The 14,151-nt window shown below is 38.7% G+C and overlaps 1 protein-coding gene across 1 annotated transcript in view; it reads right to left on the bottom strand.

The window, feature by feature from the left end:
• The window catches only part of HSD17B4 (hydroxysteroid 17-beta dehydrogenase 4), an 89,450-nt gene that overhangs the window by 38,976 nt on the left and 36,323 nt on the right, over positions 1–14,151 (bottom strand). The window contains exons 11-16 of the mRNA XM_047778485.1: positions 13,840–13,968; positions 11,150–11,256; positions 7,966–8,202; positions 5,166–5,217; positions 3,832–3,903; positions 1,720–1,823 (exon numbers count right to left, since the gene is read on the bottom strand). Coding sequence (XP_047634441.1) covers positions 1,720–1,823; positions 3,832–3,903; positions 5,166–5,217; positions 7,966–8,202; positions 11,150–11,256; positions 13,840–13,968 — 701 coding nt within the window. The remainder of the gene's footprint in view (positions 1–1,719; positions 1,824–3,831; positions 3,904–5,165; positions 5,218–7,965; positions 8,203–11,149; positions 11,257–13,839; positions 13,969–14,151) is intronic.

The following is a 14,151-nucleotide window of genomic DNA, read 5'->3' as shown; positions in this document are numbered from 1 at the left end:
GCACACTTCTGGGGCTTGTTGTTACTGTTAACTTGTTTATTTGTTTAGTGACTTAGCTAGATTATTTCAGTTAAGTCTACTTCCCCCAAGTGTGCAGACTTTGATGCTGAGGCTCAGAGAGTGCAGCCCTAGGCAAGCATGTTCAGTCTGGGATGACAATGGTTTTAGCAGGGCTCTCCGTGACCTTCTCCCCTTGATCTTTCCGTGAAACTGTTTTTCCAGCTATGAGGCTACACTAATTGCCAGATGATTGCTCTACTATTTTCAACAATGCCCTGGGGAATAAAACTGCTCTACAGTCTGATCCTATTAAAGTCAGGGCTCTTTGCAGAGAGAGTCTTTGAGGTCAGTCTTTGAGGTTTCTAAAGATCCCATGACCACTCTTATCTGTCTCTTTCCACCTGATCATCATTAAAGTAATCTTACCTTTGAAAGCACCTTTCTTCTGATCTTCCAAATACTCAGGGCCAAAATGAGTCAGTTTCCTCTGGAAGAGCTCCAGAGCTCTCTATTATTATAGCCTGTCTTGCCTTCTGGGCAAAACTTCTGCACTACTGCAGCAGAGATAAGGGAAGGATAGTGGCCCACTTTTCTCTAAGTGACATCCTCACTTTATAAGAAGGGTACTAGGCAAGGTTAGGCACTTTGGCCTTCTCAGCTTGCCTCTAGCACCAGAGAACCCCCACTCTACAAGCAGGTTGGGGTAAGCACAATCAGGACCCCAGTATTATCAGCCTGCCGTGGTAAGACAGACTTTCCACCCTACAAGTGGGGGCTGGGTGGAAGAAGAATGCCCTATAATTCTTAGCCACTTTTTCCTGGAACAGAGCTTCTGCAATACAAACTGGTGGAAGAATAAGAAAAATTAGTGACCCGCTCCTCCTAGGAGGTTAGCATGGCCCTATTCTGGGAGCTGAGGAGAGGGATCCTATGTCCTTAGCTACATATGCTAGAGTGGAATTTTGTGACAGCAAACTAGGGGGAGAGGGAGGAGAGAGGTGTAGCTCAAATGCCAGAGAGTCTCATTGTTCTTACCAAGACACAGATTTTCCTGCATAAATATCTCTTCGTTTGCTATATATCCAAGTCTCAGAGACTTTAAAATTTTTTTTAATAATTTTTACCAGTTATGATTGTTTCACAGGTGAGAAGGTCCAAGGAATTCTTCAGTCTACCATTCCAGTAGCAGGCTCTCAATACCACATTAAGTAATACTCCAAATAACATTTATTAGAGTATCATCTTATTACCCCAAATAAATTAGAGGTAAAGGTCAGGTTAAACTGGTGTAAAATCCAAGTTACAAAACACTTTTAGGAAAAATATGTTTTTGGATAGACTGAGAACTGAAGAGCAACTAGAATTGTTTTATATGAGAGAAATGCTTAAGTCATTGAAAGAATGAAGATTTTAATTTATGCAAAAATGATTTTTATGTATTAGATTTTTCTAAAGAGTTTTGGGAAAAGGCAAAGTTAGTATAATAAAGATATTCCCATAATTATCTCAGGTACAGTATACTTAGCTCAGCCAGGCTTTTCTACATATATGTTATATATTAAAATATACAAATATAAACACCACCTCAAATCCAAGGAATACATTCTGATGCAAAGAAGTGTGGATTACTGAGGTCCTACACTATGAAATTACACATAAGTTCAAAATACAGAAAAGGATCCTTAACAACACATGTATTTTGCTTAAGTCACAGTCTACCTTGTCTTTGTCCGATGTCCGTTTTCCACCAAAGCCTCCAGAGCCCATAACGAAGACAGAGAACTGATTATAACATATAAGTTCCTTTCCAGAGTAAGAGTAGACTGAAAAGTAAATGAAAGAAAAAAAAAGAAAAGAAGTTATTATCAAAAGATATAACTAGTTAATCAACATATGATCAACAATTCCTTTAAAAGTTTCAAAAACAAAATCCAATTACTAAAAGGTTTTTTAATGTAAGAACACTCAACTATGGGTTACAGGGCACTCATTTTAATTCATTCACTCCCAGTCTCTCGAAGGCAGAGCAAAGAGGATCCTGACAAATCCTTTCATGACTATGAAACAGCAGTTCCTCTCACTTCTTCTTAAACTTCCCAACTGCCTTTCACATTTCAATTCTCTCTATTGCTAACATTTCAAACAATTCCTTTTTAAAATGGAGGTAACCACATTGCCAAATTCTCAGACATTCTTTCAAAGCCTTCAAAAGAGCCTAGAATATACATGAGGAAATAAGCAAGAATCAAGGTATAAGCTTCAGGAGGGCAGGAGCATGGAAGCTTTTTGCTCACCATCAAACTCCCAGCTGTTACAACAGTACCTGAGACAGAAAAGGTGCCTTATAAATACATATTAAATGAATTAATGAATTGATGAATAAATGACACAAGTGAGCACATTAGTGAATAAATAATGAATGAAAAACAGCTATCCCTTTCTCTACTGACTGATTTCCTACTGAGACTTTGAATATCAGCTGAACTTCTAGCTCTACAAAACTAAGGATACGATTTTGAATTGCATACTAAGGAAAAATTGAATTATAACAAAAAATAAGGAAAATCATGGCAATCTGTATTTAAAATAATATTTTTAGAATTCCCATCATGGCTCAGCGGATTAAGAACCCAACCAGTATCCATAAGGATGCAGGTTCAATCCCTAGTCTCAGTCAGTGGGGTTAAGGATCCAACGTTGCCCTGAGCTGTGGTGTGGGTCGCAGAGGAGGCTTGGATCTGACATTGCTATTGACTGTGGAATAGGCCAGCAGATGCAGTTCCAATTCAACTGCTAGCCTGGGAACTTCCATATGCCACAGGTGTGGCCCTAAAAAGACAAAAAAAAATAAGATTTTTATCTTTATTACACAGAAAATTGGATATATAATTTCATCTATATTTTATCTATAAATTCAGATACATGTTTACCATTACTAAGCTATAGCTAAATAAATGGGGTAGATCAAGAGAGAATAGTAACAATTAAAGCTGACGTTACTGTAGAACTTTCTCTGGCATGTCATATTTGACAGAATGGTAATACTAAAAAAAAAAACTGTGAGGCTATTAGCCAACATCTGTAATGATATCAACATATTCAGTATAACCTCCTATATATTTAGAACAAAAATATAAAACCTATATTCCAAATACCAGACAATATTAAGCTTTCTACTACTATTTCTGAATTTTTATATTTATTTCTTCTGTTCTCAAACTTTAAAATAAATAAATTTTAAGCAATGTATCTTTACCGAGGTTTACTACTATGAGTCACCAGTATTCAACATTTATTAAAGTACTACTATCTTTTTTTCAAATAAAATGTGGCTGTGGTGTTTAAACCACATTATGAGATCAATAGGTGTGAATGCACAAGGTTAAGAACCTAACCACCATTTACAAGAATGATTCAGGAGTCAGATATGTCCCAAGTTCCAAAAAGCTAACATAGAAAAGAATCACCCACAACACAGCTTAATTATCAACTGAGGGCTGTCTATGTATTCATTCCGGCAAAAACATACTCCGGCAAACATAAATCTCCTCTATGTTTGCTATACTGGCCACATTTCTCACCTCTGTCCTTTGGTTACGTTGTCACCAGTCCTCTGAAATATCCCACGCTCCTGACCCCTACCCGAATCTACTCCACACCCTCCTCCCTTATTTTCTAAAAGAGCTGTAAATTTTCAGAAAGATTATCTTGCTTTCTCACAAGTGACAACATAAATACAAACTTATTAATCAACTTCTATGGTAAAGTATTATGTTACATAGAAAGCCTATCAATCTAACCAGATCATCATAAAAATTGGAAATGAGTTACCATCTATAAGAATTACTAGACCAGATCTTTTATCCAGGACATCAGCAACAACTGCTTCACATTTTAAGTCTCCTAAAATAGGAAGTAAAAAAATAATAATAAAGAGACCGTTTTAAAGACTCTAAGTTACTATTTGACGACATGAAAGAATCTGACATAACTTCTACTCTAAGATCAGCAAAACTAAAAAATTCATGGTTTAAAATAATTTTCGATATAATATTGAGTCATTCAACATTAAAAGTAACTAGAATACCTGAGTCACTAAATTTGACACATCAATAACTCTGATACTGGTTTTAAAAATTAGGTTTTAAAAAATAACAATTTCCAACCCATCAACAAACATTTGTTAAGTATACAAATAACACCATTTACCCCATTCCTTCTCAAATCTCTACTCTACTGGCTTCAATGAGACAGTGTTTCTAACCAATCTGTTCTTTTATGACTCTTCCTTCCATCATGTAACTGGTAAGATTTTGATGGATTATCACTGTTTGGGAATGAACTCATCATCCTTTCTCTAACATGCTTTTTTCTCTTTTGTTCCCCTTATGAATAACTGATACTATATATCCACCCAGCTGCCAAGCCAGAAACTTCAGCATGGCCCTGTCTCATAAAATAGTATCTAGGAGTTCCCGTCATGGCTCAGCGGAAACGAAGCCAACTAGGAACCATGAGGTTGGGGGATCCATCCCTGGCCTTGCTGAGGATCCAGCATTGCTGTGAGCTGTGGTGTAGGTCGCAGACGCGGCTAGGATCTGTGGCTGGGGTGTAGGCCGGCGGCAACAGCTCCAATTGGACCCCTAGCCTGGGAACCTCCATATGCCACGGGTATGGCCCTCAAAAAGACAAAAAAAAAAAAAAAACAGTATCTACATATGTGCCAAGACTTGAGTATGTAGAGATTGGGAGCAGATGGATTATACAAAAAATTTCTAACCTCACCCTGAAGTCTACGAACAGCCATCTGGGGTTCTTAGTAGTCAAATAACAAATACACTTGCATTTTGGAAGTAACATTCTGGCTGCAGTGAGATAAAAAGACCTGAAGAAATCAAGAATGGAGAGGCAGAAAGAACACTTAGAAAGTGAGAGATGTTGACTGTGGTGTAGACCAGCAGCTACAGCTCTGACTTGACCCCTAGCCTGAGAACCTCCATGTGCCTTGAGTGTGGCCCTAAAAAAAACAAAAAAAAAGAAAGAAAGAAAGAAAGAAAGAAAGAAAGACCACCACCACGAACAAAAAAACTCTATGCCAGTTTAACACACTGACACAGTTTGAAGGTCAGTCATGAAATAAAATTATGGTATGATCAACAACTCACCTGCGTTGGGAAGTGGTTTATATAACTCCAAGTAATGCTCCCCATGAAGAACCTATGTTAAGGTAAGAAAATTTTACTAGTAGACTTTATTTTTCCACAGGTTCCTCTGTGGTCACGGCTAATCCCAAGTGGAATTGCACTGTGCCCACATTCACATTTCTACCTCCCCCAAATTATCTGTCTCAGTTTGGCTCCTACTTCTTAATTCTGTGATTCAGAAATAATCAGTACCCAATCTAAAGACTGTCACTTCTCTGGAACAGAGAAGAGACACGTGTTTTCTTTCTTGACATTCATCAGTCATTGTTGACTGATAATGGTAGAGTATTTGCCAATGGAGATACTAAACTAGGTGTATTCCCAGTGTTTGTTATGGTACCTGGAACTTACTGGGTGTTCAATAAATATCTGCTGAATAAAAAAAGAGTAAACTGGCCAGTACTAGTAAAGCAATTTTGGGTCACACCTGCCAAACACAAATGACTCAACCAAAACACAAAAATAAATCACATAAACACAAAGTAATAATAGCATTATCAGTGTCAACAGTTCCTTAGTATAATATTTTATAAATTACCTACCAAGAGTATACACTAAGGACCCTATGTAACTTCACAGTCACTTAACCTGAATGCTCCAAAGCAGGAATATAAAACTATATGCTGGAAACCAAGAGGACAGTAAATCCAAAACCTGACCCTCATATCCAAATGACCACAGTCCACTGCTATGGGACAGCTTAATTCCCCACCTTCCTCAGATCCCAGAAGGGGAAAGGGGTGGGGGGAAGGTAATGGGAGGACAAATGAGGGACCGCCTCACTATCACACAGCCTGAAAACAAGGCTGGGAAGACTGGGATTCATATCCCAAGACGGCCACCATTCCCAGCTACAGATTTTGAACACCCTTCATGATTTCCAACTCCTTCCAACTCTGAAGAAGAATTTGAAACCTGTGCTTTAATTGTTTGCACTGACATTATCCAAACAGAAGAACTGTATGCAACAAATACCATGGGAGAGAAACTAAAACCAACTGCTCGCCATATATTTCTTGCCTCCCTGCTGACTTCATCAAATACTCTAATAAAATAAGAGTAGATTCTCACAGATTCAGAGCAGCAGTGTGCTAATCAATTCTCCAGTAAATGGGTTCTCCAGTTCAAAATCACAGAAATCCCTTCATAGCTCTTCAATTCAACAATTATCATCAACTGGCCTTATGACCTGAACCTTATTTCAAAAAATAAAACATACCCCACACCTCAGAAGCTTCCTCTTGATTGCTAGCCCCTTCCTTCTTCAAACAATTTCTTTGCTTTTCTTCTCAAATACTCCAGTAATTCTCCTGGTACTCCTCATAGCTCGCCAGCTACTCCTTTCCAGTTTCTCTTGCAAATTCCTCCTCATCTCTTTAAACTCTAACTACTAAAGGAAAAGCCCTAAACCTAAGCTTTTCTGTGCTTACATTTACACACCAGAGGATTCCATCTAGGGCTCACGTCTTCATTTTTTTTTCTTTAATTTTTTTTTTTTTTTTTTGCTTTTTTAGGGCCCCACCCATGGCATACAGAGGTTCCCAGGCCAGGGGTCAACTCAGAGCTGTAGCTGCAGGCCTATACCACAACCACAGCAATGCCAGGTCCAAGCCACATCAGCAACCTACACCACAGCTCATAGCAACGCCAGATCCTTAACCCAATGAGCAAGGCCAGGGATCAAACGTGCATCCTCACAGATGCTAGTCAGATTCATTAACCACTGAGCCACGCCCAGAACTCCTAGTCTCATGTCTTTAAATCTCACTCCAATGCGAAGAATCCCAGTAGAACCTCTCCCCCAAACTCTAAACCACATATTCAACTGCTCACTTTCTATCTCCACTTAAATGTGTAATAGATGTCTCATATGTGTCCAAAACCAACTCCTGACCATCCCCATCTTAAAGTAACTGTATAAAGCTATTTTATTATACATAGTAATATGTCATATGTAACTACTAAACACATTAAATATACTGTAGATAATTAATTATAAATAGTATATATAGATATATTTCATCCCAATAAACCAGACTAAAGACCTTCATCCTTGACTCCACTTTCTTCCATGCATATCCAGACTTTTGCTTGAATTACTATAACAGAATCCAAACTGGCATGTTTGGCTCCCATACAATCTATACTCTACAGACAAGCAAAAATGAGTCTGTGAGTGAACACAGTCGTATCACTCCCCAGTTCAAAGTACTACAGATAGCCTCCCATGTTAGAGCATAAGCTCAAATTCTTACAAGGACTACAAGGTCCTGTATTACTACCTTTGCCCCTGTGCTCACTCTATAGCTGTATCAATCCCCCTGCTGTTCCAAAAACAAAGCATGCACCTGCATCGGGGCCTTTTATGCTTGTTCTCCTTGCCTCAAATATTCTTCCCTCTGGCTCCTTCATCATTATCGTCAGGTAAGGAATATCATTCAATTTATAAGTAAGAACACTAAAGCGTAGAGACGTTATTTACCCTTGGTCAAATAGCAAGTAGTGGTAGAGAGAGAATTAATAACATTATGCCAGGGTTGTATGTGGGACCGTACATAATTACCACTCCCTTCTTTTTGCTTACCTTCTCAACTAATTCTCTTTTCTTCTTAAAAAGAAAAATCAAGATACGTTAAATCTCTACTCCTGAATCAATCACTAGAAACTACTATATTAACACACCCACAGAGGATGTGACATTTACCAATCATATTTAAAGAAACAGAAGTAAAGCAAAATAAAGGTTTCTTATCATACATACCTTTGTGAAATTGACTGAAAGCCCAGGAATCTCTGCTAATCCTCCACCCCCAAGAGATTTCTGAGCTAAAATAACTCCAAAAGTTGGCAAACAGGAGAAATCAGAATTTCCTTCGTAAATAAATTTCAAATCTTTCGGTTCCTTGATCGACGCCCCCACTCCAAGGGCATACATAATAGTGTCCATCTCCGTATACGAAGAAGAAAATGGTGGAAATTTATAGCCAACAGCTTCAACCTATGGAACAGTTGTCGAAAAGAAAATTTTGTCACTGATACTTTTGTCAAATCTTTAAATTTCTAACTTTTCAAAACTATTAACTGTTTACCTACTTAGTTTTTTTTGTTTTTTACTTTGTCTTTTTAGGGCTGCATCCATGGCATATGGAAGTTCCCAGGATAGGGGTTGAATCAGAGCTGTAGCTGCCCGCCTACACCACAGTCACAGTAACTCAGCATCCAAGCCATGTCCGCGACCTACACCACAGCTCACGGCACTGCCAGATCCTTAACCCACTGAGCAAGGCCAGGGATCGGACCTGCATCCCCATGGATACTAGCCAGGTTCATTACTACTGAGCCACAGCGGGAACTTCCCATACCTAGTTTTGTGAATAGACTATTCAAAAATACCAAAAAATATATAAATTTTTTATAAAAAGTGATAATGAACTGCAGTATAAGATCTAATATAAAAAATTCACTCTAAACAAATAAGCAAAGCACTGCTTAATGCTTGTAAACTAGACAGTCTCATAGTGGTTGTAGTTAAAATGAGATTTTTACCTTAAGTTACTACATGGACCATCATGTATCTCATTGGGATTGTATTTTTCTACACATTGATGACATGCCTAGCTAGTGTGTGAAGCATATATAAACTTATAAAAGAATGATGTCTAATCTTCGATCACATTCATTCTAAAGCAAAAGCGTACAAGAGTTCCTGTGGTGGCTCAGCGGAAACAAAACCAACTAATAACCATGAGGTTGCGGGTTCGATCTCTGGCCTCAGTCAGTGGGTTAAGGATCCAGTGTTGATGTGCCCTGTGGTGTAGGTTGCAGACGTGGCTTGGATCCCATATTGCTGTGTCTGTGGGTAGGTGGGCAGCTGTAGCTCCAATTCGACCTCTAGCTTGGGAACTTCCATGTGCCACAGGTGCGACCCTAAAAAGCAAAAAAATTTAAAAAATAAATAAATAAAGCAAAAGTGTACAGACAAGAGCTGAGAGTTAAAGATTTTTTTTCTTTTTTATTAAGGAGTGGTTTTTAAAAAGAAAGAAAGAAAGAAAGAAAGAAAGAAAGAAAGAAAGAAAGAAAGAAAGAAAGAAAGAAAGAAAGAAAGAAAGGAAGAAAGAGAAAAAGAAAGAAAGGAAGGAAGGAAGGAAGAAAGGAAGAAAGAAAAACAGGAATAGGTCATAGAAACAGTCCAAGAAGCCTAAAGTACTTACTCTCTGGCCCTTTACCAAAAAAGTTTGCCAACCCCTTCTCTAAAGCCAAAGCACATTTATAAACCAATCATATTCGCAGGGTTAAAATTAGATTGTTAATTTTATCATTCTGTCTGCCCTAAGACATAAAACACAAGTGAATACGTCCAATGGATTTATTACTTATGTACTATAATTTTTTTTTTGTCTTTTTAGGGCCCCACCTGTGGCATATGGAGGTTCCCAGGCTAGGGGTCAAATCAGAGCTGTAGCTGCCGGCCTATGCCACAGCCACAACAACCCAGACCCTTAACCCACTGAGCAAGGGCAGGGATTGAACGTGCATCCTCATGGATAGTGGTTAGGTTTGTTACTGCTGAGCCACAATGGGAACTTCCCACGTGCTCTAACTTTTTTTTTTTTTGGTCTTTTTTGTCTTTTTGTTGTTGTTGTTGTTGCTATTTCTTGGGCCACTCCCACGGCATAGGGAGGTTCCCAGGCTAGGGGTTGAATCGGAGCTGTAGCCACTGGCCCACGCCAGAGCCACAGCAACTCGGGATCCGAGCCGCGTCTGCAACCTACACCACAGCTCACGGCAACACCGGATCGTTAACCCACTGAGCAAGGGCAGGGACCGAACCCTCAACCTCATGGTTCCTAGTCGGATTCGTTAACCACTGCGCCACAACGGGAACTCCTACTCTAACTTTTTGAAAGAAGTACTGGAGGCAGTAAATCAGCAAACTTCACGTAAGCTATAACCACAAATCTATTAGAATTTCTGACACAACTTGCAATTATGTTGAAATACTTTCAAAATGAATCTATCAATGCTCTTCCTTAAAAAACTCAAAAGAGAGGAGTTCCCATCATGGCGCAATGGAAACGAATCCAATTAGAAACCATGAGGTTTCAGGTTCAATCCCTGGCCTCGTCTCGCTCAGTGGGTTAAGGATCTGGCATTGCTATGAGCTGTGGTGTAGGTTGCAGACACGGCTTGGATCTGGTGTTGCTGTGGCTGTGGTGTAGGCCGGCAGCTGTAGCTCCAATTAGACCCCTAGCCTGGGAACCTCCATATGCCATGGGTGCAGCCCTAAAAAGACAAAAGCCAAAAAAAAAAAAAAAAAAAACCCTCAAAAAGGGTTAAAAAACTCCAATGACTCAAAAGACGCACTAAATCAAACATCCTTTTCTAAAAAAGTAGAAAGTGGCTAAAGTGGGATTATCAAAAATGCTCAAAAAAAAACCATTGTCTATTACACTGAAGAAGATAAGTTACATTTAATATTTTAGCCTTAAGTTCATTCAAATTCTATAAATATCTAGTACATGTTTTATAAAAAATTTTATGGTCACTTATCTTTCCTATTTAACAATAAGTCAATAGCTTGGAGTTCCTGTTGTGGTTCAATGGTTAACGAACCTGACTAATATTCATGAGGATGCCAGTTCAATCCCTGGCCTTGCTCAATGGGTTAAGGATCCAGCATTATCATGAGCTGTGGTGTAGGTGGCAGATGTAGCTCGGATCGCATGTTGCTGTGGCTGTGGTGTAGGCCGGCAGCTACAGCTCCAATTCAGCCCCTAGCCTGGGAACCTCCATATGCCACAGGTGCGGCCCTAAGAAGTTAAAAAGAAAAAAAAAATTAGTTAATAGCTTGGAAAATTATTTTTTGTGTGTAAAAGAAAAGAAGAGAAAAGTAAAGAAAAAAATCTGCAGAGAAGGAAGAGCTTTAGGTTGTCTCCCCCACTTACAAGTCCTGATGGGGCTGCTGAAGTTGCATGACTGAGATTATTTGCTGAAATTCCTCCATCTGAAGAATCTATTTTACTTAGAGCTTCAATTATGGTGCTAACTGAGTCTTTAAAAAAAAAAAAAAAGATTAAAAAAACAATAATACTTTTGTTAAAGATATTTTAGATAGTCATACCTGTTACATCCAGCAAGCCTGCTCTAGAACCTTTACTGGCATTCATGAACTGAATATACGATGCCAGGTTATTACAGGAAAAAAATTTGTGAAAGATTCTGAATAGACCAAAGATAACTAGGTGTTTTCAATGAAAAACCAAGACACCATCCCACACACCCAGGTTATGATTCTAAGAAGGCTTTGAGCTTTGCAATGTCTTTGTGTGATTTCACAACTCTGTAAAATAGAACCCCTATCCACAGATGTGCAATTTCCACCTGGCAGGGGACAGCTAATTTCTCCTCTCTCCCCACCATGCAGGAGGCAACAATGTCAAGAGTACTGCCCCACCCCACTTCCACCCCCCAAGGTCTCTGAACAAGTAATAGCTCAGAAAATAGTACTATAAATTCTTCCAGAGGAAACCACGATAATGACCAGTGACTCCAGACAGAGTTCAGCAGCTGCTGTCCTGGGGTCTAAGAGGTTAATAAAGGAGACTCATGCACATATGCCATAAGTTTCCACAGTCTCTGACACCTTTTAAAAACAAACTTTAGATATACGGGCCACCTTCTAAACTCAGACAAAACTGTAACTGAACCACAGAATGTGAGATAACCAGGGATGTCTGCCATTCCTGGAGACACTAGTGGAGAGGTTTCTTGCTTATGAATCTTCCCCTTATTTCCCCACTTAGGTTGCTGCTTAGGTGGAAGGCTATCTAACTGAAAGTAACCTTGGTACAGGCAGACAGTACTGCCACTCAGAACCACCTGAGTTAACTCTTGGCTCAAACACTGAGAAAGCTTGGGCTACCTATTGAGTTGTTCTGGGATTTAGTTCTATCATCTGTGAGAAGTGGATTGGGTATTCTGGAAGTCTCAATTCTATAGAAAAAGTAAGATTTCTTTTCTAAAACGCACTTCAAATACTAGAGATATCTTTAATTTATAATTACATAATTCACTTAGCTTGCTTTTTATCTTATTCTAATATTTTAAGGCAATAAAGTGAAATTTTGACATCAGAGGAAAATTTTTAAGATATTTCTTCCTTTTTCCTTTCCCTCATCTTCACTGACAAGTGACTGTTATTCAGACTAAATTTATCTCAAATATCAATAAAAAGAGTTTCCGCTGTGGCTCAGCAGGTTAAGAACACTAGCAATATCCATGAGAATGTGGGTTTGATCCCTGTCCTCGCTCAGTGGGTTAAGGATCCGGCGTGCTGCGGCATAGGTTGCAAGCTGCGATGTAGGTCACAGATGTGGCTCAGATCTGGCATTACTGTGGCTGTGGGGTAGGCCAGCAGCTGCAGGTCCAATTCGATCCCTAGCCTTAGAATTTCCATATGCCACAAATGCAGCCCTAAAAAGCAAAACAAATAAAAATTTTAAAAAATTAAAAAAAAAAAAAGGAATACAGAAAATGCTATTGCTAATGACATAATCATGTTACCATACGACTGAGAAAAGTATAGGGAAAATTTTAGTGAGTACACCAGCAGATAGGAAAGTGTCATTAAGGATTAAAAGAAAAAATAAAATAGTAATTTTTCAGATATATTCTTCTATCAAACACTGAATATAAAATTACCTGGAGGGAAAGAAAAGATTGTTCTATAAAATAATCCTGATTCATGATCTTTTCCACAAAGATCCTTTAAATTTCATAATTATATGCACACGGGAGTTATACTAGAAGAACTATTATGACACTTATTGCTCATCTATTTCTATAGCATATCATAGATAATTCAATAATTAAAGGTAATGAGCATTTACTAAATCCCTTCTATGAGTTCAGCACTATGCTAGCACCCAATTAACAAGGAGGATATACAATATACTGTTTCTGCCTCCAAAGCAACTTACTATGCAGATAAGAAACCACATAATCTATGAGACAAAAGTAGTGGAAAACAGTTAGGACTAGATGCTCAAATGGTAACAGTTCAGCTAAGAGAGAGCTCGATGTAGCCCAGTATATCTGGGAAGGTTTTGTTGAATATCTGGGGCTTGAGTTTTCTAAAGAAGTACTCAAATAGCAGAGGTGATAAAAGTAGGAAGGAGCATTCTAGGAAGGCAGAGAAACAGCAGCAAAGACAAAGAGCTAAAACAAAGCAAAAACCTCTTCACTGGACAGAAAAGACCTAAGCCTAAATAGAATAAGCTTAAGAAAACATTTTAAGAAATAAAGAAAAATCAAGTCAGACAAGGAACATGTGATTAGATAATGAAAGACTTTAAAACCAATCATCAGATGGGGAATAAATGCATTGAGCACAAATGGGTAAACACCTCCTACCATCTCCAACAACACTCACACCAACAAAACAGGATTATGGACAGTGAGAGGAATATATATATCTTAAATTGGAGAGTTCTAATACGGCAGGAGCCGACAATATGCTCTAGATGATCTGCGTGTCTAAGTTACTACAGTTAATAAGAAGACAATTCCATAAGAGAAGAGAATGCTTTGTTGCCTCTGATTCCCCATCCAGGATTGCACTGACTTGGGACTTTACCTTGAATTCTCTGAGGCTTAGTGGCATTATCAAAATCACAGATCTTCGTCCAGTTAGCCTTCACCGCCTCAGGAGTCACTGGCTGATTCCTCTGTCTTACAAGGGCTCCAAGGGTCCGCTCCCAACGTACTAGTTAAGGAAAGAAAACTAAGATACTGAGCACACAGTTTAAGAGAGACAGAAAGCAGGAGTTCTCATTATGATTCAGCAGTAACAACCCAACTAGTATCCATGAAGACGCAGGGTTTTTTTTGTTGTTTGTTTTTGTTTTTTGTCTTTTGTCCTTTTGTGGCCGGGCTCGCAGAATATGGA

Source organism: Phacochoerus africanus, chromosome 4, assembly GCF_016906955.1.
Source record: "Phacochoerus africanus isolate WHEZ1 chromosome 4, ROS_Pafr_v1, whole genome shotgun sequence".
Taxonomy (NCBI): domain Eukaryota; kingdom Metazoa; phylum Chordata; class Mammalia; order Artiodactyla; family Suidae; genus Phacochoerus; species Phacochoerus africanus.
Note: the sequence above shows the minus strand (reverse complement) of the source record. Positions and strands in the feature narration are given on the sequence as shown.